The 24,301-nt window shown below is 35.4% G+C and overlaps 1 protein-coding gene across 1 annotated transcript; it reads right to left on the bottom strand.

Moving 5' to 3' along the window:
• Positions 1–8,193: 8,193 nt before the first annotated feature.
• LOC123539158 (somatostatin receptor type 2-like) lies at positions 8,194–12,963 on the bottom strand. Its single transcript, XM_045323651.2, has one exon. It carries the CDS (start codon positions 12,599–12,601, stop codon positions 11,345–11,347), a length of 1,257 nt encoding a protein of 418 aa, XP_045179586.2. The 5' UTR covers positions 12,602–12,963; the 3' UTR covers positions 8,194–11,344.
• Between the last annotated feature and the right edge of the window lie 11,338 nt (positions 12,964–24,301).

Consider the following 24,301-nt stretch of genomic DNA (forward strand, 5'->3'; position numbering starts at 1 on the left):
TGCACTAAATGGCAGGGAACACATATTCACAAAATGGCAGGGAACAGTGATTGCACTAAATGGAAGGGAACGAATATTCACAAAATGGCAGGGAACAGTGATTGCACTAAATGACAGGGAACAGATATTCACAAAATGGTAGGGAACAGTGATTGCACTAAATGGCAGGGAACAGATATTCACAAAATGTCAGGGAACAGTGATTGCACTAAATGACAGGGAAAAGATATTCACAAAATGGTAGGGAACAGTGATGACACTGAATGACATGTTACAGTAATTATGCTGAGTCACACGGAACAGTGATTACACTAAATGACAAGGAACAGTTATTACACTAAATGACACAGAACAGTGATTACACTAAATGGCAGGGAACAGTAACTACACTGAATGACAGGAGGCAATCATAATACTCAGTAACAGGGGACTGAGATTTCACTGAGCGACAGCAGACAGTGATCACTCCGAGTTGTAAGGGACAGTAATTACACTAAGCGACAGAAGACAGTGATCACACCGAGCAGACAGTGATCACATCGAGTTGTAAGGGACAGTAATTACACTGAGCGACAGAAGACAGTGATCACACCGAGTTGTAAGGGACAGTAATTACGCTGAGCGACAGCAGGCAGTGATCACACCGAGTTGTAAGGGACAGTAATTACGCTGAGCGACAGCAGGCAGTGATCACACCGAGTTGTAAGAGACAGTAATTACGCTGAGCGACAGCAGACAGTGATCACACAGAGTTGTAAGGCACAGTAATTACACTGAGCGACAGCAGACAGTGATCACATCGAGTTGTAAGGGACATTAATTACACTGAGCGACAGCAGACAGTGATCACACCGAGTTGTAAGGGGCAGTACTGTGATTGGACTGGGCGGCAGAGGACAGTTTAACATTATGGCCTGTGACTTTATTCTGATTAGAATGAGTTGATGTGTTTTATAGGCATTCATATTTTCGTCATATTAATGCAAAAAGGTACCAAATGCGATTTTTTTTTGTTATTTATGGTGATTATAGAATAATGATTCCAACATATGGGTTTTGCTTAAATCAAATGTCATCGGCCCTTACAGGCTGTCTGGTTTTAAAACTGACTTAAAGTGCCGAAGGTCAGTCAAAATGAGACGGTCGTCTAATGCATGTAGTTGAGAAAAACAGTTTTCAGACCATCATTGTTTACAACTAGCTTTGTGCTATAAATGTATATTTCATTTGATGAGTATAAGGGATGGGTAATTAGGTCCATTTTCTTGTCTAACAATTAGTGTCCTGAAACCGATTTAAAATAGCAGATTTGAGTGTGGTTAAGGACAATATTTAATACATTCACTGAACTGAATTCTCGGCTGTCATTTACGAAAGACCCGTGGTGACATTTCAACTTCATTATTTCACGATTTCTGCTTCCTGATTTCACGATTTCCATCCTACTACCCTACCACACTACAATCCTACCACCCTACTATCCTACCACCCTACTATTCTACCATCTTACTATCCTACCATCATTCTATCCTACAATCCTACTATCCTACTTTCCTACCACCCTACAATCCTACCATCCTACTTTTCTACCACCCTACTATTCTACCATCCTACTATCCTACCATCCTTCTATCCTACAATCCTACTATCCTACCATCCTACTACCCTATCACCCTACAATCCTACCACCCTTCTATCCTACCATATTATCCAACCATCTTACTATCCTACCATCCTACTAACCTATAATCCTACTATTCTACCATCTTACTATCCTACCATTCTACTTCCGGTATTCTACCATTCTACAATCCTACCATCTTACTCTCCTACCATCCTACTACCCTACAATCCTACCACCCTACTATTCTACCATCCTACTATCATATCATCCTACTATCCTACCATTCTACTGTCTTGCCATCTTACTATCCTACCATTCTGCTGTCCTACCATCCTACTATCCTACCATCGCTATCTTACCATAATACCACCATCCTACCATCCCATCGTGTTTTTATTATTAGAAGACGAACGATGGTAGGAGATGGACAAAAAGGTATTCATAATTTTAACATGTCCAAAGCGTTGCGGAATGATACTAATTTCACTTGGGTAATGCTTACATTTTACTTGGACTTTATCATAGACTCCCTGTGAAAAATCTCAAACTTTTAACTAAAATAAAGATATTATCGATTTAATATTTCAATAAACTTCAAAGTTTTGTTGTTTGTAGCATCATCTGGGGCATGTGCAGTGAAAAATCTTAATTTGATTTCTAAAATAGTGTGATATCTTTTTCTAAAAAAGTCTCTATATGTTCATTGTAAATATACTTCATTATACCCAAGTGGAAACTAGCAGGTACTCGAAAATGCGGCTCTCTGATTGGCAAGTTAGAACTCCTAATGTACTGTGATGTCATGATAAAGTTATGAATTACGGGGCTGCTTAAATTTACGGCAGGGAGGTTTGCCATTATGGCGTGTATGTTTGATATTACGGCCAGGGTGTTTAACATTATTGCGAGGGTGTATAACATTACGGCGGTGTGTTCTTCTGCGGGGATGGTTAACATAACGGCAGGGATGTTTATAATTTATTTTCTATGAAATATCTCTGTTCAGTGACTCTTGCTTTCAAGCGCTTATCAATCAAACGTAGCCCACTTCTATGAAAATAGTTTTAAACTTATGTTTAGTGATTTTTTTTTATTCACTTGTATATTATAACTGAAAGCATAAAGATTGGATGCATGCGCTATGTCTACAATATGTTTACATCTGCTTATACAAACACGGAACGTAAATTTTGTTTTAACGTCAGACTGCTTGGCTGCTCATTCATTTTGAATCATCAATAATATGAAATTATTATTATCCCGATTATATACATTGCCTAAATCGGGAATCACTCTGCATTCAATCCATCCGAATTAATAGTGAAAATGTATGTTTATGATTTAAAAATGGGTTTAATTAAGTAGTCATTTTCTTCTAGAAAGCATTTTATATATTCATGAAAGATACTGTTTAAGACGCCAAGTTTTCGCTATTTTTGACGTTATGGCGTGATTTTTTCCTTCCTGATTTGACATGCCACCAGAACAAAAAAAAGCTCTCTGAGTACTCGTGACTTGCTTAAGTACACCATTTCACCATGATAATTTTTCATTTTATTCGCCGGCTGGATGGGGTATTTTTTTTATTTATTTATTTTTTTTTTACATTTGAGATTTACATCTTTTTCATTTCACGCAAGTTTTAGGAAATGTCAAGAAGTTACCTGCTGCATATTCTGCAAAATTCAATCTGTCACCGATTAGATATCATAATCAATCCTTATCATTGAAATCTTACAGGTGTTACATTGTCAATAAGGGGAACTATTTGAGCCGCGCCATGGGAAAACCAACATGTCGGCTTTGCGACCAGCATGGATCCAGACCAGCCTGCGCATCCGCGCAGTCTGGTCAGGGTCCATGCTGTTCGCTTTCAAAGCCTACTGGAACTAGGGAAACTGTTAGCGAACAACATGGATCCTGACCAGACTGCGCGGATGCGCAGGCTGGTCTGGATCCATGTTGGTCGCAAAGCCATTATGTTGGTTTTGTCATGACACGGCTCATTTCATTTTAGTTTCGGCAATTTGTGCATTTATTTCTCAGAAAACCTTCTTTAAAGACAACCTGCGTAGTTCCATTTATAAATCATTAGTTAAAGTCGAGAATTTTGCGTTTTTCTAAGGCCTCCCCATGTCCGAGTTTTGGCTGAAAATGTCACCTCATGTGCAAGTTTTCGCATTTTCCAGTGTTTTACATTAGATCAGCCAATGTTTTGATGCTCAGAAGGTAAAATAGGCACTATTTCATCTAAAATTCCACGGATTTAACAAATTCATTGTGATTTCATGTCTAAATCATACAAACACGGGATTTGATCTGCACCGGATTTAGAGAAATTATCACCCCATGTGCGAAAATTAGGTCAAAAATTAAAAAAGAAAATCCAAAAATAAGTCTCTGTTCTGTGCCCAAATGTCGTTATACGTGATTAGAAATAGAATTATGAAATTCCGCTCTTTCTACTGGCACTTTGAGAAAAATACCTGATTTGTCACTTAAACTTATTTTCGCTATGTACATGAGCATCTCTACAAGTGCAATAACTCGTATTTACCACGCAGCTGTTTTGTTTTCGTCCAGTTGATGCAGATATACAGCTAGCCACAAAAATGTAAAATTTATTATTTAAACCTAATTTGTTTATTTGATATGGCATAAACGCAACCCATCGAGCATCTTACTTTATTAACCGCAGTTTGACAAGTTAGGTAGACGCTTATTGACATATTCTAAAAATAATCCGAAATTAAGAGCTCGGTGCACGTGCCGGAGGGAACAATCATTTTTTTTTTGATTGTATAGTTTAATTTGGTATCTTTCATGCTACCCTAGAGTGATCGATCCCGGTTTTCACCGCGAATTGGATTTATTCTCTATGACAGGCAGTCAGTGTTGTTGGCTATCCAATAAGCGTGATTTTGTTTACTTGTCGCAAATGGTTCATATGGGGAAAATGATTGAGTTACAAAATAATAATTTGATAATATTTTTCTGCAGCTTAACGTTGTGTTTAAATTGACAAATGACGTTATGAAACTGTCACAAACATTGTAACGCTTGGTGTCAGTTTTGAGTTTAACGTTATGTGCATCAGAACTTAAATAGTACACATTTAAAAAACATTTTTTTTTTCTAGTTGAATAAAACATAAGCTTTGACCTCAGTTAATCATCATGCTCTGAATTATTTGGCCTCAATGGGACATAATACCTAATACCTTGCGTTAAAAAATAAGTCGGATTGTTTTTCATTGTATAAACATACTTCTTGACAGAGTTTCTCATATAACGCGCTTTCTATTTTTTTTTCTTTTCACATTTTTCTGCACTTTAAAAGAACAACTTGAAAGGCAATTTCAAGTTACAATTCTTCACTTGAACAGAAATAAGTCAAAGAGCTGACCGACAGATAATACTAATTAAAAGAACTACCTTTAATTTATCATTGTTGATGTATTTCATCTGATTCATGAAATAAATGAGAACTATTTTATAACTGCATTTAGTCAGCCAACATTTAACCAATAGAACAAACATATCGTATTAATTCCGCTACATAAATTACCTTTCCATAATTTATCACACAGTAATTAATCAAATTTGATATATAAACTTAATGTGCTTTATAGAATTATAATGTCATATTTTTTCTTAATTACATTTTTCACATACAAGATGCATTTCTTAAAACTGTGATTGTAATTTCATAATCATTTTATAAAAAAAAATGAATACTGAAATTACGAAATGTTGGGAATTAACCTAAATGTTTGTAAACGTCATATAACTTAACAACGTTACGTTAACGTTTACTAGAGCGTTAACTCACCGTGTTTTACATGATTTAGTTGAGTACATTTAGCATACAGTAAGGCAAAACCAAAAAATTAAGGTTTTCTATCATGCCTGTTATTATTATGAATGGTTAGGTTTATATGTATGAACATTTTAAACCAAAATGCTGCGACAATAAATTTTGACGAGTTTGTTCCAACTTTTACATCATATATTATATCAAGGCCATGGTCACATTTAGTTCTCACAATGGCTTGAATCCGCAAGTTCCTGGTATGACTATGACACTGCACGATTATACTCTCTTCTTACGAGTTTGTATTCAGGTAGATAAATAATTATATATGCCTCATAGAGGTATTATGATTGATATATTTTTGTTATATTTGCCTTTCAAATACGTGTATAATATAATAATACATATCACCGAATATCATATGACAAACTCACAGGCTTGTTCAAACAATCAGTAAATATCTTGTTTACAAAATAAAAATACAAACCTGAAGCTTGATAAATAACGAAGGAGTTATAAAGAAGCATAAACTTAATAATTAAATTGATTATTTTGAAAACATCCATCAATATTTTAGAGGAAATCCTTTATGCGACTCTTCCACTTTTGAGAGCTTTTCTACAGGCAGTCTACAGATTCATAATAAAAATACATAGAAACAGTTTCTTCTGAATCACCTTACTTTAACATTTTCTAAACAACTACCTTCAAACAGAAATGTGCCCACTGAAACCTAATTACACTGAGAGATAGGGAACAGTAATAATGCTGCGTCCCATGGAACAGAAATTACACTAAAAAACAGGGAACTGTTATTACACTAAATGAGAGGGAACAGTGATTGCACTGAACGACAGGGAACAGATATTATGCCGAGTCACATGAGACAGTGATTACACTAAATGACAGGGAACAGTTATTACACTAAAAGGCAGGGAACAGTGATGACACTGAATGACATGTAACAGTAATTATGCTGAGTTCCATGGAACAGTGATTACACCAAATGACATGTAACAGAAATTATGCTGAGTAACACGAAACAGTGATTACACTAAATGACAGGGAACAGTTATTTCACTAAAAGGCAGGTAACAGTGATGGCATTGAATGGCATGTAACAGTAATTAGGCTAAGTCCCATGGAACAGTGATTACACTAAAAGGCAGGGAACAGTGATTACACTGAATGACATGTATCAGCAATTATGCTGAGTCACACGGAACAGTGATTACACACAGGGTGGCAGTAACGTACCTAGGATACAGTATGGGTTCATCAGCCATATGCACCTAAATTTATTACAATTATAATGTTTTCTAAGGGAAAAAATGACAAATTTTAAGCCATTTTGGAAAAAAAAAATGTGACAATGAGCCATGAGAAAGGTAAGTAAGAACAGTGACATGTGCATTGCTTCCGGGTCCGTATATTTTTTTCAAAACAATATTTTCTTATCAATGATTGGCCGTAGTTTGGGCAAAAGAATAATCTTTCAGAAAAAAAACTTACTTCGAAGCTCACTTCCAAACTGTCTGCGCATCACGAGCGAGCAACGGCGTACGAAACGGTAGTGTTTTCTGTGCCCGAATAAATCCCACACATTTTTCGCACCGAAAAATAAGAACTGGTAAGTAACTAAAGAGAATTGAACCTTAGTTTTAGTCTTGTTTGTTTATTCTGACTGCTTGTAGCGCTATTTTTAACTGGCATGGTGTACTTGATTTGTTTTACGGGAGAGACTTCGGTGCGAAAAATGAGTGGGCTTCGAAGTAAGGATTATTCTTTTGCCCAAAAGACGGCCAATCATTGATAAGGAAATATTGTTTTGGGGAAAAAATGGACCTGGATGCAATGCACATGTCAAACTGTTCTAACTTACATTTCTCACGGCTCATGATAACTTGTTGCATTTTTTTTTTTCAAAATGGCTTTTTGTCATTTTTTTCCTAAGAAAACATTATAATTGTAATAAATTTAAGTGCATATGGCTCACGGACCTATACTGTATCCTAGGTACGTTACTGCCACCTGTGTGATTACACTGAACGACAGAAATCAGTTATTATGCTGAGTCACACGGAACAGTGCTTACAATGATTGACAGGGAACAGTTATAACATCAAATAGCAGGGAACAGTATAACTGCACTGAATGACAGGAGACAGAGAGTGATCACGCCGAGTTGTAAGAGGCAGAACTGTGATTACACTTGGCTGCAGAGGACAGTTTAACATTATGGCCTGTGACTTTTGATTAAAATGAGTTGATGTGTTTTATAGGTGTTAATATTTTCTTCATATTAATGCAAAAAGGTACCAAATGGTATTTTTTTTGGTTATTTATGGTGATTATAGAATAATGATTCCAACATATGGTTTTTACTTAATTCAAATGTCATCGGCCCTTACAAGCTGTCTGGTTTTAAAACTGACTTAAAGTGCCGAAGGTCAGTCAAAATGTGACGGCCGTCTAATGCATGTAGTTGAGAAAAACAGTTTTCAGACCATCATACAACTAGCTTTGTGCTATAAATGTGAGTATACGGGATGGGCAATTAGGTCCATTTTCTTGTCTAACAATTAGTGTCCTGAAACCGATTTGAAATAGCAGATTGGAGTGTGGTTAAGGACAATATTTAATACATTCGCTGAACTGAACTCTCGGCTGTCAAAGTTTGCATATTAGTGCATAGTTAACTGAAATAATCGCTAAATTTTTGTTTCACTGCCTAAGAAAAGGAACAATACAGTAGGTAATAATGACGTTTTATTACGGTTATAAAAGCAAAATTATGCTCATTGGAATTCTAAGCAGATACAAGAATATACAGTAAACACAATAAACATGCGTACAAGTACGTTAAAATATGTAAACAGCAAGAGCAGTTTGTTGAGACCAATCAAAATGTGATGGGGCGGTCAATAAATTGTATATCTTCTCATAAAGAAAACACGCACTTAATTTACTATAGATTATGGCCATCATTCAAATAACTCCTTTGGTAAAACAGACATGTCCTTTTAATTGCGGACCCGACGGTGATTATCTAACGCTCATTTTATAAAGATCTACAAGTCGAATCATAATGACGGAACGTCCTTGTCCTTTAATTAACACGCGATATCACGTACGCATGCGCAAACATGGGCCTTTAAATTAAAAAAACAAGATTATCAAGTGACCCTGGGCAATGACAATGAGTTGAAGTTTGTAAACAAATCATAAAATGATTTTGAAAGAATTCAAAAGTCGTTTAGATCTTTATCTTAAAAAAATTAAGGCGGCTCACCGCAAAAGATAGACTAGCCGCTAGACTGATAATAAATATATTTCTACATGTTTCCCTTTTTTGACGAATTCACTTTCATAGAGACAAAGGCCAGTCTTTTTTTAGAGATTTTCACAGAGAAATGATGTTGAAATTGGACATAGGATATAAACTGGCTCAGTTCACTACATTTAATCATAAAAATGTAAAAAAGATATATCATAGTCTAGGAGCTAGTCTACGCAAAAGACTATCAATCCTCAAAGTTTTAATACTTTTTAAGTTAATTTTTAGACCATTTTCAATCCAAGTGTCAGTGTAATATTTTGACATTTATTTCAGAAGTAGTGTACTGATTTTGAGTAATAACTATCATAATACTTATCAAAAAGTCCCAACAAACAATAAAACTTATGGTCCCAGTTAAACGAAGAACGTACGGAAGAACGTACGGTATTCCGTAACAACACGTTCCACTAAAATAAAAAATATTCATCGAGGACACAACACACCAAACATGCATAAAAAGCTTCCGAACGGTCAGTGGCGAAAACATAAAAGATAAAAAAAAACTTATTTTGTTTTCATTGAATATATATATGGCCATGTATAGAAATATATTGTGTTTTGCCAAACCATTCTGTAACCGCTGTTACGATAATGCATGATAACATCACTTTAGACCCGTTCCATAACCGTTGCTTTGATAATATATGAATATACCACCTTAAAACCGTTTTATTACTGCTATTCTAATGTGAAAAATTAATGTATAAAATACGGAAATCTGCCGTCACGTCGACGTATTATTTCGCGACTGTTAAAACACAGTTTCGCGTCGACGTCACGTCGGTCTCCTATATTTTGACGTAATACACGCGGTATGAAATAATGTTTCCCTCGGTTTCATGTACTTTTTTTGACAAAAAAGACATAATACAATCAAAACAATGTACAGAAATACCATTTTAACATATCTCAACTATACGAATCGGTTATATACCGCGTGTATAATTCACTCGGGCTACGCCCTTGTGAAATTACTCCTCTAGGATATGACCTCATCGTAATGAACAAAGTTGTGCTGTATATCATTTTTAATTACGATGATACGTAGCAACAACATCTTACAACCGTTTTAATGAGTAACTTTTGATTTAAAATAGATGTATAAGAAATTGTTTTAGAATAAAGGTAATAAAAAAAACGTTTTGTATACATTATTGTTTCAGAATAGAAGTTTCAGAATAATAAATGTAGACGTTTTGCATGCGTCCATATTTACTTAAAAACTCGAAACCATGCAGTGAAAACTAACTGTTAGGACATCTACAGAAACAGTATTCATTATGCCTTTAATTTACTTTCAAATTAAAATAGTTACAATATTACTTTCAGAAGAATTTTCAGAAAGATTTTAAAATCACACCGTCACGTTTATAACAAAAATTTTGCAGAACTACATTTTAATGGGAATATTATTGCTATTTCATTATTTTTCTTTTTGCATATAACGTTACATTCTCATACATCATGTTACTTCTTATGATAAAACACATTTTTGACTCTGTAAATAATACGTATAGAAAATCTCAAACAGAAATCTCTCTAAAAACAAAGACCAATATGTTCCAATAAAAAAAATGTTTTCTGAATGTTTGCAACATCTTTAAAGTATATTTAGCACTTTGTACTTCAAATATCTCCAAATTTCACTTTAAAAGTAAGTTCTAATAGGATGATTTTGAAATCTCAGCTGGTCTGATAACAGAAATGCTAAAGTATGTATACCTGATACTGTTTACCAAAAATAATAAATTTAATAGCAGAAAAAAAATGTTTGAATTCTTACATAGTTGTGCTACATACAACTAATCTGGTGTGCAATTCGCGCTCTGGAAAGAATTATCCTTGCATGCATTTTTTTATTTTTATTTTGTAAGACTCATTATTTTATGTTTTTCGGTGGTTTATCGAAATATAACGGTGAGTTATATCCTGATAAACTCACTGGCCACTCAGTGAAAATTATCAAATCTGATACCCGGATTAATGTCAAAAAGTTTACCAAGCGTACTGAAAGCCGGAAACAATATGACGATGACGTCGTTAAAATGACGTCATCTTTGCGATGCTTCCTGATAAAATTTCCCGCAAATTTCGACATTTTATTGAAATAAACACAACAAAAGTAGAGTTTTAGACATAAAATAAACAGAAAAATTGTTGGTATCGATGTAATATCACGGTAATTTCACTCGTGAACACCAAAAATTGTTATTTTCACTCGTGGCTGCGCCACTCGTGAAAATATCACTTCTGGTGCCCACTCGGTGAAATTATAACGTGATATTACACCGAAACCAACAATTATCCTCTATTTAATTAAGCTATTATCAAACCATTGGAGTATAACGATAAATACTGTGAATGCATTCGATCATTTATAATGGACTTACTGGTATATCTAAAATTTATTCAGTGACCTTAAGATTATTCCCCATAGAATTCAAATTTCAGTAGCAGTTTCAAATTCATAAAGAAAATAAAACATAAAAAAATGCAAATTACATTAAATATTACACATCTTATTCCATAATATATGGAAAAAAACTTGAAGTTTACGGAAAGCTTTGCTAAAATCGCTGAAAATTTCGAGATGTATCCACGCTCTCTTGACTGCTTACACTGCTTGTCTTTCTTTCACCAGTTTCACTTTCAAAACTGCAAACACGATGACATGTTGTATGATGTTCTATACTTTCTAAGCTACTTATGCTGCTGACGTTACGAGAAATTGTCTCTGAGCTGGAAAGTCGATTTCTTGAAGTCTGAGGTTTCGCTTTGGTATTTCTTTCTTTCCATTTAGATTTAAAGCATGAAAACATCTCTTTGAGACTTTTTCTAAATTTCTTAGATAAAAATGCATATATAAACGGATTTATACAGTGGTTAACAAGATACACCAAGTCAGAAATGCCTTTAAAATGCTTTTTAAAAGTCTTCGATGGAAATATGTCGTTACCATTGTTTCCAGCTGCCCTGATGGTGTTGTAAGCAAGTTTTGGTAATGGTAAAACTGTAGCCATGATAATTACCAATGGCACGATCTTAGACATTCGTCTGATTGAACGTTTGGTATAGGTAGTTGCAGACGTCATCGTTGCCTTTTTCACGCGACATATTTTCAGGGTATGCAAGATAGTAGTCACAATCAGTGGTATCAGGTATACCGTTATCCACCAGATAATTATAAATTCACTTGTCGGTCCAGGCACAACAATCTTTAACGTGATTAGCCCCGCCAATATCCCCATCAGTAATATCGCTAGAACCCACACTCCCGCGGACATAAGCATCACTTTTACAGGTGTCAAATATATCGCTGCTTTGATTGGATACAAAATTGACAAGTAGCGCAAAACAGCTAGAAATGCAACATGCGAGTTTGCCGAGAACCAAATCATGGAATTCATAATGTACCATGGCCGACTAATAATGACTGGTTGTTGACAGGTAAAGGTGACAATTACTGTTTCAAAGGATTCTGTCAGATGTAGCAACAAAAATAGTAAATCTGGTAACGCTAGTGCCGCTATTCCAATAAACGTAGGATCTCTAAGTTTTTTGTCTCTAACCACTCTCGCTATGACTAAAGCATTGGCAACAACGCCTATTATAAATCCGATCTCAACGGCATTATACACGCACGTGGCGTCACAATAACCACATGATAATCTTCCATAACCACTTGTTCCTCTGCTGTCCCTGCTAGAGCCCTTCGTAGACGTTTCATTGTAACACAGAAAACTTTCTTCTAATGTTAAATTATTTTTATTAATCGTGGAACACTGACTTGCCTGCATAATTAAAACTTCGTCCTTTCCATGCATTATCTGAATTTATTTACTAGTATTTATTTTGTACATTTCGCAATAATTGTTGTTAATACTTGATGCTGTACACTGCAACACCATCATTAGTTCAGACGTATCTATTTAATATAATGAACATCTTTTCCAGTTATTTTCTTCTTTTATATTTGACGTAAAAAAAAAAAGATTAAATCCTGAAACTTTTTAATTCACGTTTGCTGTCCAAAAGAAATACAAGTCCGATTTGTAGAAGAAATCCGGGTTTTAGATAATAAAGTTCACAAAATCTTAGCTACGTTTTGTTTACCGGTTCAATTAAGGTACATAACGTTAACGTTTAAACGTAAACGATTGCTGTTTTCTCCGACCTTGACTTCTTACGTTCAATTTATCATTTTAGCAATTATGTAAAGTTTAACCCACAAGATGTAAAATATTATCATACTTAATATCAACTTCATATTTATTCTCTGTCGTCTTCTAGACGCTGTCATAAAACTAGCAGTCAAAATAACAATTTTTAAGTCGAAAATAAATTGTTTAAAAAAATTCAACAATTGTTTACTTTATTTCAAATTTTATGCCAATAAAACATTCAAGATTAGAACAATAGAACGGAGACTGTAAGTTCAAACCAAGCAAATAGTGTATAGAGAGTAAATTCAAATAAAGCATTGGGGGTACATGGGTTAGTTCCAATAAAACATTGGAGTGTAGAGGTCCAGCGCAAATAGTATATATAAAATAGTACATGTAGACTATAGGTTCAAACCAAATAATATAGTGCAGGCGGTAAGTTCAAAATAAAATACTGGAGTGTAGATCTAGAGGTCAAATGTGCGTAGAACATTAGAGTGCTAAGGGTAAGTTCAAATACAACATAGGAGTGTAGATGGTAAAATCTAAGAAAACATGAACGCGTACGGGGTAATTTCGAATAAAATCTGAGTGTAACGAGTAAGTTGTCATAACTGTAGAGGGTAAGTTCTAATAAAACATTGGAGTGTACAGAATAAGTTCTAAGAAAACATAAATTAAAGTGTACTGGGTAAGTTTTAATAAAACATGCGGGTTAAGAAAGATATTCTAAATATTATTTAAGAGTGTAAAATGTAAGTACTAAGAAAACATGAAAGTGTAGAGAGTAAATCCTAATGAAACTTTATAGCGTAGACGTTTGAGACAGCCTTACATACATTGAACAGCATTAGGCCTGCCTTCTGATTTCTATTTTTACTGCCAGGAAGCGACAAGTACACGGACAATCGGTAATCGCTATTTAACTTGCTATCGGCTTAATAGCTGATCTTTTTTCAATAACTTCAGTCGCAGAGCTGTAATCTTCGACCTTCCTTGCTTTGACCATTAGCTATCAAAGCTCGATATATTTGTTATTATTTTTATCAATCTGGCCCAGGAGTTTATCTTTTTTACATTGTGGTTATCAAATATGTGTCACTTTCCCTTTCTGTGAAGTGGAGCCTATCTATGACGTGGATATAAAATGGGTACAGTCTGAGAAATTCTACGGAGATGATTTTCTATGAATTACACAGCTTTCGAATACTTTCGTATTGTGATCGGCCTATATATCTCATACTGATAGCTAGAACTTGCGACTTTCATCCTGACTTCCGATGGTGCTGTTACATTATATTTGTTTAAACACGTTGAGATATAACTCTCTAAAGGCTACCAAGGATGTTATATGATAATTTGGTCTTACACAATATCTGAAATGCTTACATTTCATACAAATATGAGTCGCGCCATGAGAAAACCAACATAATGGCTTTGCGACCAGCATGGATCCAGACCAGCCTGCGCATCCGCGCAGTCTGATCAGGATCCATGCTGTCTGCTAACAGTTTTTCTAATTCCAAAAGGCTTTAGCATGGATCCTGACCAAACTGCGCGGATGCGCAGGCTGGTCTGGATCCATGCTGGTCGCAAAGCAACTATGTTGGTTTTCCCATGGCATGGCTCATATAAAGACAGTTTAGGCCTACAGTTAATGCATATCAAAGTCAATTTTTGTCTTAAATCACTCATGTATGTATCTGTTTGTTGACTACACTTTCAAGAAAACACTTGGCAGAAATACTAAGTCTTAAGTGATAAACAGTTGTGGTTGACTATTTGACAGGATAGGTATATCATTTGCAGATAATGAAATAGTACCAAAAAAGAGGTGTTTTTATCATTAAATTAAGAGTAAGATTTCAGCGAACTGCAAATGACATATCTTACATTCTGAAGTTATAAAGGATCCTGCATTTTTTAAGAAGGACAGAGTAGGATATAACGCTGAGAGCAAATGAACAAACCATAAAAAATTGTACCGCAACAAAAAATTGTCCGTGTAGTAAAACGCCATATACTGTCTGATACACCTAATTTGTATTTCATACCTAAAGCTAAAGTTATTTTGACGGGTTTTCTGCTACTTAAAATTAATAAATAAATCAATTGAGCCGCGCCATGAGAAAAACAACATAGTAGCTTTGCGGCAGGCATGGATCCAGACCAGCCTGCGCATCCGCGCAGTCTGGTCAGGATCCATGCTGTTCACTAACAGTTTCTCTAATTGCGGATGCGCAGGCTGGTCAGGATCCATGCTGGTCGCAAACCCACTATGATGATTTTCTCATGGCACGGCTCAAATATACAAGAAACAAATGGCGCATAGTATGATACTTTTGCTCTGCTGATATTCTCTAGATAAAAATTCTTTTCAAATACGTGCTCTTTAAGCATTGTTTCTTATTTGAATAATACGTGTTTCATCTACATATTATTGGTTAAATTTGAAAATCTTTGTATTGTATATCTAAAATTTGAGGACCGTGTGATAGACCCCAGGTGCCCCTCCTCACATTATTTCACTATTGCCAGGCACCTGGATAGAAGCACCTATAGTTTCCGTAAGCCAGCTGGATGGCTTCATGACTAGAATTCAACGTTCAATGCGAGGCTCGAACCTACATCGATGATTGGCAAGTGATTCTAGGTCAGTGATCTTAACCACTTTGTCACGGAGGTCCCAAATGAAATAAACTGAGAAAACAACTTTAGTTTAGTTAATTTCTCATGATTCCAATAGCATTACTTTCTCTTGATTCCAACTCATGGTTTCAGTAACTACCACTCCCTTCACATCAGTTTCAAAGACGTAATGAAAATATTGCGCACCAATAACGCTCACATGACTAGAATAGTTTTATTTATCATCATTAATAATATTTAATCATAAACCTGTTTACAAAATGCAATTTTTGTTTTGGCATCAATATAATATTGTGTAAATAATTCGAACTGTTTAAAGTTTCTTGTCGATGCAGTAAACATAGAACAGTGCTCTATGAGCTCCAGTTTTCGTCCTCGTGTACTGTTATAGAATTTCTCTATAATTTGTAATCATTCATTTTTTATTTTGTATTTGTATATTTTGTCTTTAGACATTGATTAACAATAACACGGACACTTTATGAATGCTGTTTCATTGCGTTGGCGAACAAACCTTAATGTCTAGACTATAATTAATATTCCAGACTGGACTTTAATGCATAACAACAGGTGTCTAATGACGGCACGCTCGACTTTGTGAATAGTAGCCTACAAGCCAATGTTTTAACAAATTGAGTTGAGAAAGGGGCATAATTTTGCTGAAATATTAGCCAGAAATTTGAAACTCGTCCCGTGAAGTCATTCTATGATGCCAAAAGCTCGTCGATAATCTTGAAATGTTTTGTCCAGTAATTTTAGAGAAAGATGGTTATATGTAAAATAGTAAAAGAATTTCTTTGATAAAAAGAGATATCTTTTTACTACTAAAATACAGAGTTATCTAATTTTCCATGTGAGATCAATTTACGACATTTGTGAAGTTTTAAAGCATTGGCCTAGTAGTATTTGAAAAACCTACTTATATTCAAAACTTTAGTAACATTGAAGCCAACGCCGGCGGAGTCGAGCTGAAAAAGCATACGCTTGTTGAAAAAAAAAATGACTGATATGTTTATTAAAATATTTGTGAAATAGTTATTTACGAGTTTGAGGTTTTCAAATGAAGTGCAGTCTGTTGTCATGTCAAATCATTAATTTGAATGTGTAAAAATCCGCAACAGTTGACCTTCGTTACTTTAGAGAACACAAAACAAAACATTACATCATACACACACGCGGACCTACGCCATATCATCGGCCAATCCGATCGATGTTACATGTTTTGATGTCCGGATGAATTTTTCAAACTTGTATCAGTAACAGCTTACTTTTAAATTTACCAGTGTATAGTAAAACTTTGATGTTGTCGACAATGTGGGAACCGTTACGTGCATCAAGGTTTCTATCTAACTCAGTGTATAAAATACTTAGTATAGGTGTTATATGCATAATAGCATCTTGAGGTAAAATGTCAAATTTTGCTGTATTACAGATTGTACTATCATAATAATGAAAGTGTATTTAATTATTTCCTAACACTTTTAAAACGTTCAATGTTATGGAGAAAATATCTGCATTGAGGAAATTCATGCCTGAGAGTGGAACCCTTTGGGCCCTGAATCGGGAGAACAAAAAAACAAACAAAAAAAAACAAAAACAAAAAAAAAACACACACACACACATTTTTTATCTGTTCACCTTTTTGTCATATATTTGATATTATCAATGTACTTTCATTATAAATCCGAACCGGTGTTTCATTGATAAACGTGAAATAAAGATTTTTGAAATTGTCTTTCCATTAACATGAAACACATGATTGCGATTAGAACGCAATTTCAAAGCGGAAATTACGTAAACGCAGGCGCAGTCGCTTTTCCTTTGCATGTTTGCTGAAAGTGTTTAAGGTAGTTGCAACGTCTCACTAAATGTGCTTGAGAAAAATAAAACCTCTTATTGGCCATAAAGTATCAGGTAAGCAGATCTATATAAATCTCCAACTCGTGACGTAATTATCACTTTCATTTCATTTCAATCTGGACATACTGTCAGGGTAGGTAACTATAGAGTCACGTATTGGGACTAATGAAACTGGTGCTGTGTTCTAACTTTTGAACGATTTGTTTTAAACATAAACTCGCACGTGCTGGTTAGGCTTCGCGTTATTCGAGAAATGTAAAAAAATAACACAAGCTAACGTTTACTTCGACGAACAAACGTGCTAAAAGTACGTGAAAGTATTCTAAGTAATTTGGACATCGCAACATTAATATGTTTACATGGTTTTCAATGGGGATTTCCACTGTTTCTGCCAATCGTATGCAAATACGATATGTTAAAAAAATTCTTTCTGTTAACAGGAAACCAAATGCGAACATATTTTAGGGAAGACCAAAATTATCATGGTTTAGTATAAGTAACGAAAACTCTTGTACAACAGCCACATTTTCAATTCTTAATTTATGTATTTATCAACTTTTAACGCCGTCTAACAGAAATCACCAATAACCGCGAAAATGCAATTTCGTCAGATTTACCCATCATTTCAAATATGCATTATAGAATAGGAAAACATTCACTTATTTCTTGAACTTGAAATATTATTAAGTATACATTTCGCAGATGAAATTAGATTACAACGGCCAACGTAGGTCTAAAACTGTTGAGTCATCGCATTCGTATTATTTATAATAGTGTCGGGGTTAGGTACGAAGTCTACACAAGGAGAAACAATCCCCATAATTCTGATTGAATTTTGACAGAGTTATGCCCGTTTTTAACTTAGATATATTTTTGGTTAAAGTTTCATAAAGTTTTTACTGACAAAGCTCTAATTCAGAGTCAAGCACTGAGAAAAGTCGAGCGCGCTGTCTTACGGACAATTCTAAATTTTGATAGAAGTTTAGATTCTTGAAATGTTCTTAATATGTACTGAGGTCTTTTTTTTTAAATTTGTATACAGTCTGTTACAAATCAAATTTGACTGGTATTATACTTTGTTTGTAGCTCTATTTGTAGCTCTATTATTTGTGTCAGTATTGTTTGTCATGTATAATAATGAGACATTAAAATAAAGATATATAATAATAAATATCTGAAGTTTTCAAATTTATCAAACATTTCTGTTTCATTCATCTTTTCTAAACATGTTCTATTACACAAGGAAAAGAATTGGAACCACTGTCTTACCCTTGCATGATCGTAAGAGGCGACTAATAGGGTCTTAACACTTGGTTTTGCTGTAACTCAGTGATTCCAGCAGGTACGCAAATTTTGATTCTATACCTCATGCTTTTATTTCGATTTTAATGGGATGTTAACCCAACATCTGTATTCCTGTTTAGCGCCATATAAGTTATAACCCATACTGTATTGGTGCGCCGTAAACGCAAATAAATAAATAAATGGAAAACTCGTACTTTCCCACCTCAATTGTATGACATCTACTAGTAAATTTGAGTGTACTGTGTTTATTTTTACATTTCGTAATTTCCGTTATGAAATATTTGTCCGAGGTAAAAATCTCTATTTCGAGATTGTTACACGAAAATCATGACTTTCCTTTTCTTGTTAAAAATGCAAAATGCACGTTAAGGATTGCTATTAAGTACAAATTCCTAACAAATGAACAGACACGAAATTACGCAAAATTCCAGACTTTTTGTCTACAGTTGGTAGGAGACAAAACAAATACTTTCAGGATGGTCTTAAGGTAACCGGCCCACAAATGAACATGTTCTATATAACAATGCTATTAAAATATATCAAATATTGATAGCGTGTAAGCTCATACAATTCTGGTATCTGAAAGTGTATTGTCTACTGAAAGAGAAAGTATAAATTACATGATAAAAAATAAGTTAGACATTTTAATGTATAGTTTTCTATGATATATCAACAGAAATCCAGTTATTACAGTTTTAGATTTATCATTTCGTAGTCACAAAACCTGACGGTAATAATTCTAACTTCTTCATACAAGTCCCCACTTCCTCTAACCTTTGAATCAAAACTGGTGTAATATCCTAAACTCTTTCCTTTAACTGTGGAAAATGACAGTTTCATTAATTTGTATATAACTTTATTCAGCCAAATTTAAACGAAATGAACAACAAGAAAATAAAGTGCATATTTAAACTTAAAATATATCAAAGTACACAATATTCAGTTTGTTATAGATAATGTATTTTGATTTTACGGCAGAAAAAAAAATATCTGCAGTAACAAAATATGAGGAAGAGGCATATCATCAGTACAAGAAATGAGTTCGTCCAGGAAGAAAATTGTCCGAAAGTGAGTACGACCGGGAAGAATAAACTGTGCGAGAGAGTTTGTCTGCAAAAGGTTTTGTCGCGAGTATGTTTGTTCGTAAGAATATTTGCCGGAAGTTAGTTTGTCCGGAAAGAAATAATTGTTACACAGGATGGGAGATTTTCCGATAAGGAGTTTGTCCTTGAGTGATACTGCCAGCAAAGGAAAGAAGCTTGGTGAGTATCAGTAATTTCATTTGAAACAAAGGGCTATAGATAAACTACTTATATGACTTTTTAGTTTATCTAAAATGTATCTAGAAATGAGCCGTGCCGTGAGAAAACCAACATAGTGGCTTTGCGACCAGCATGGATCCAGACCAGCCTGCGCATCCGCGCAGTCTGGTCAGGATCCATGCTGTTCGCTAACAGTTTCTCCAATTCCAATAGGCTTTAAAAGCGAACAGCATGGAGCCTGACCAGACTGCGCGGATGCGCAGGCTGGTCTGGATCCATGCTGGTCGCAAACCCACTATGTTGGTTTTCCCATGGCACGGCTCAAATGTTTTGGGATAATAAACTCATAATTTTAATGATTGAATGATTAAGAAACATTTACATTCTGACTGCCTGTCTGCTTCGCGTATTCCGCGCTCTGAGCCCAGGGGTCAATGTCCGTGAATCAACCACAATGACGGTGCTCAACATTAAAACATAAATTATGTTTTTATTTCATTTGAACAAATAGATATACAAATGTAAATTACTTGAACGTGAGCGTCGCGTGAGGTCATTCGTAACACAGTCGCTACTGAGTTATAACATTTGTTTTGTCTTGTAAGGTTTTGTTTGTTAATTACATAAATTAGAGAACATGTTTCGTATATGATCCGCACCATGGGAAAACCAACATAGTGGGTTTGCGACCAGCATGGATCCAGACCAGCCTGCGCATCCGCGCAGTCTGGTCAGGATCCATGCTGTTCGCTTTTAAAGCCTGTTGGAACTGGAAAACTGTTAGCGAACAGCATGGATCCTGACCAGACTGCGCGGATGCGCAGGCTGGTCTGGATCCATGCTGGTCGCAAACCCACTATGTTGGTTTTCCCATGGCACGGCTCATATGTTTTCGAGTTGGCCGTTGTAGCCGTATTTAAATGTCACTCATCGAATAGTCATCCAATCAACAATGTATTGCATGACATCATCCGTTCTGAAGGTCTGCATGCCAACATATGTTTTGAACGTCTGCGTGTCACCATCCACTGTGAACGTGTGCGCGTCACTATATATAGTTGTGAACGTCTGTGTCACCATCTTTTGTTCACGTCTGCATGCCACAATCTACTGTGAACGTCAAGGTGTCACCATCTGTTGAGAACGTTTGCATGTCGTCATATACTGTGAACGTCTGCGTGTAATATCGATACTGTGAACGTCTGCGTGTAATATCGATACTGTACTGAACGCTATTCTTTTGCACGGAAGCAGGAATTTTCCCTTGGATATTTTTTATGATAAACGTTTGATTATGCGAAATATCGACGGATTTTAGTTTTAATTAAAAATACAGTTTCGAGTGTGCATTACTGATGAAGATACATTGTGTGATGGCCCATTAAAGCTGATAAAGTTTATAAAATTGATGTATTGTAATGAAGTGTACGTGGGCGAATGTTTAATATTATGAAATGACTAAATTAAATGTGTGCTAAATCAAACTGAATATTTAACAGCTTAATTGCACACGTTTATCAAGTCATTGCACGATGTTGATAGTCAACTTCCGTGGCAGAGCAGTTAAGGTTGTTGACTTCGAATCACCTGCCCTTCACCAGACAGTGTGGGTTCGAAACTTTGCCTGTATAATTCATCATGTGATGAAGCTATCTTGCTGGCCTACGGAAGGTCGGTGGTTCTTTCCACGTGTGAAGCAATACCCAGACGTGCAACTGGAGCCATCCTCCGACATCAGATTCTGTGTAGGCCTAATTGGTAAACTGGGTGACATGAACTGACATATATCGGTGAAATAAAATTGATAATTTCACTGTTCCAAACAATTTAAATATCTTTTATTTTTCTCTAGTATAGAACAACGCTTGAATTAGAAAGAATATGGAATAACCGGAAATTCATTGCAAAAAATTCTTCAGTAAAAATTTAGATGTATAATATAAAGTACCTACAAGAAAATAAAGATATACGTTCTTTTGTAATAAAATGTAAACGAAATCTTAAAACGTCGTAGAACTGTTTGACAGTTTTTCAACATTCTAGCATAAAACTGCTGTTCTTGTCACTTTCACGTGTGTTTAACAGGAGAGAACGTGTGTTACATCTAACAAGGAGATTCTCGGGGTTACGTGCTGTTAAAACGCCTTTTTGTATACAGTACAACCTCTCCAGAGCGGCCCTCCCTTAAGCAAAATCCTCTCTATAAGAACATCATCAAAATTTCAAAAAGCTGAAATATACTGTCAAATTTACCTCACCGGAACAACGACCTCTACACAACAGTCAATATTTGTATCTTCCAAAGGGTGTTGCTCTGTATACGCGTAAACGTATTACGGCCCAAGAAGAAAATGACGTCAACGTGAAAAAAGCAGACAGTCCCGCGCAAATATAATGACGTTGAGGGACGATTTATTCGTTCATTAGTTTTTACGCTTTTATTTTAGAATAGCGTTAACACATGTTCATGTTCGTGTTATAACATCTTCGGATTCCTTACCGGGCACGGGTACCAACCATTTTTACCTACATAGCGGGGAAAGTATACATTTGTCTTAGCACGCGCCAAAGATAGATATTCCCGACTTTCCCTAGGAAAAAAGCGTTGTCTAAAATAGCGTGCACTTTGGTGACGTCACATAGTACGGGCAGAACATGACGTCATAAACAACAAAAACAAGAGCCATGTCAGACATGGCTAATCCCCCCACCGGGCATATCATAATTGAAGGATGTGGTCCGCATCAGGGGTTTTAAGATGTGGAAGAAAGAATAAGTCAGTAGTGAGGTGGTTTACTGCTAAATTTTATTAATTTTCATGAAGAGTATAACTATGATGTTTTTCTATATGGCTACTGTAACAAGAGGACCATGATGGTCCTGAATCGCTCACCTCTTCCCACATGACACAGTTTTGAGTATGACGTCGTTTTTTCTATTATTTGACATAGTGACCTAGTTTTTGAGCTCATGTGACCCAGTTTTGAACTTGACCTAGATATTATCAAGATAAAAATTCTGACCAATTTTCATGAATCCATTGAAAAATATGGTCTCTAGAGAGGTCACAAGGTTTTTCTATTATTTGACCTATTGACCTAGTTTTCGAAGGTACGTGACCCTGTTTTGAATTTTACCTAGATATCATCAAGGTGAACATTCTCACTAATTTTCATGAAGATCTCATGAAAAATATAGCCTCTAGAGAGGTCACAAGGTTTTTCTATTTTTATACCTACTGGCCTAGTTTTTGACCGCACGTGACCCAGTTTCGAAACTGACCTAGATATCATCAAGGTAAACATTCAGATTAATTTTCATGAAGATCCATTGAAAAATATGACCTCTAGAGAGGTCAAAAGATTTTAATAATTTTAAACCTACTGACCAAGTTTTTGACCGCAGTTGACCCAGTTTCACATTTGACCTAGATATCATCAAGATGAACATTCAGACCAACTTTCATACAGATCCCATGAAAAGTATGGCCTCTAGAGAGGTCACAAGGTTTTTTTATTATTTGACCTACTGACCTAGTTTTTATGGCACGTGACCCACTTTCAAACTTGACCTAGATATCATCAAGGTAAACATTCTGACCCATTTTTATGGAGATCCATTCACAAGTATGGCCTCTAGAGAGGTCACAAGGTTTCTCTATTTTTAGACCTACTGACCTAGTTTTTGACCGCACATGACCCTGTTTCGAACTAGACCTAGATATCATCAAGATGAACATTCAGACCAATTTTCATACAGATCCCATGAAAAATATAGCCTTTAGAGAGGTCACAAGGTTTTTCTATTATTTGACCTACTGACCTAGTTTTTGATGGCACGTGACCCACTTTCAAACTTGACCTAGATAACATCAAGATGAACATTCAGACCAACATTCATACAGATCCCATGAAAAATATGGCCTCTAGAGAGGTCACAAGGTTTTTCTATTATTTGACCTACTGACCTAGTTTTTGAAGGCACGTGACCCACTTTCGAACTTGACCTAGATATCATCAAGGTGAACATTCTGACCAATTTTCATGAAGATCTCATGAAATATATGGCCTCTAGAGAGGTCACAAGGTTCTTCTATTTTTAGACCTACTGACCTAGTTTTTGACCGCACGTGACCCAGTTTCAAACTTGACCTAGATATCATCAAGATGAACATTCAGACCAACTTTCATACAAATCCCATGAAAAATATGGCCTTTAGAGAGGTCACAAGGTTTTTCTATTATTTGACCTAGATATCATCAAGTTGAACGTTCTGACCAATTTT

The sequence above is a fragment of the Mercenaria mercenaria genome, chromosome 18, assembly GCF_021730395.1.
Source record: "Mercenaria mercenaria strain notata chromosome 18, MADL_Memer_1, whole genome shotgun sequence".
NCBI classification, from domain to species: Eukaryota; Metazoa; Mollusca; class Bivalvia; order Venerida; family Veneridae; genus Mercenaria; species Mercenaria mercenaria.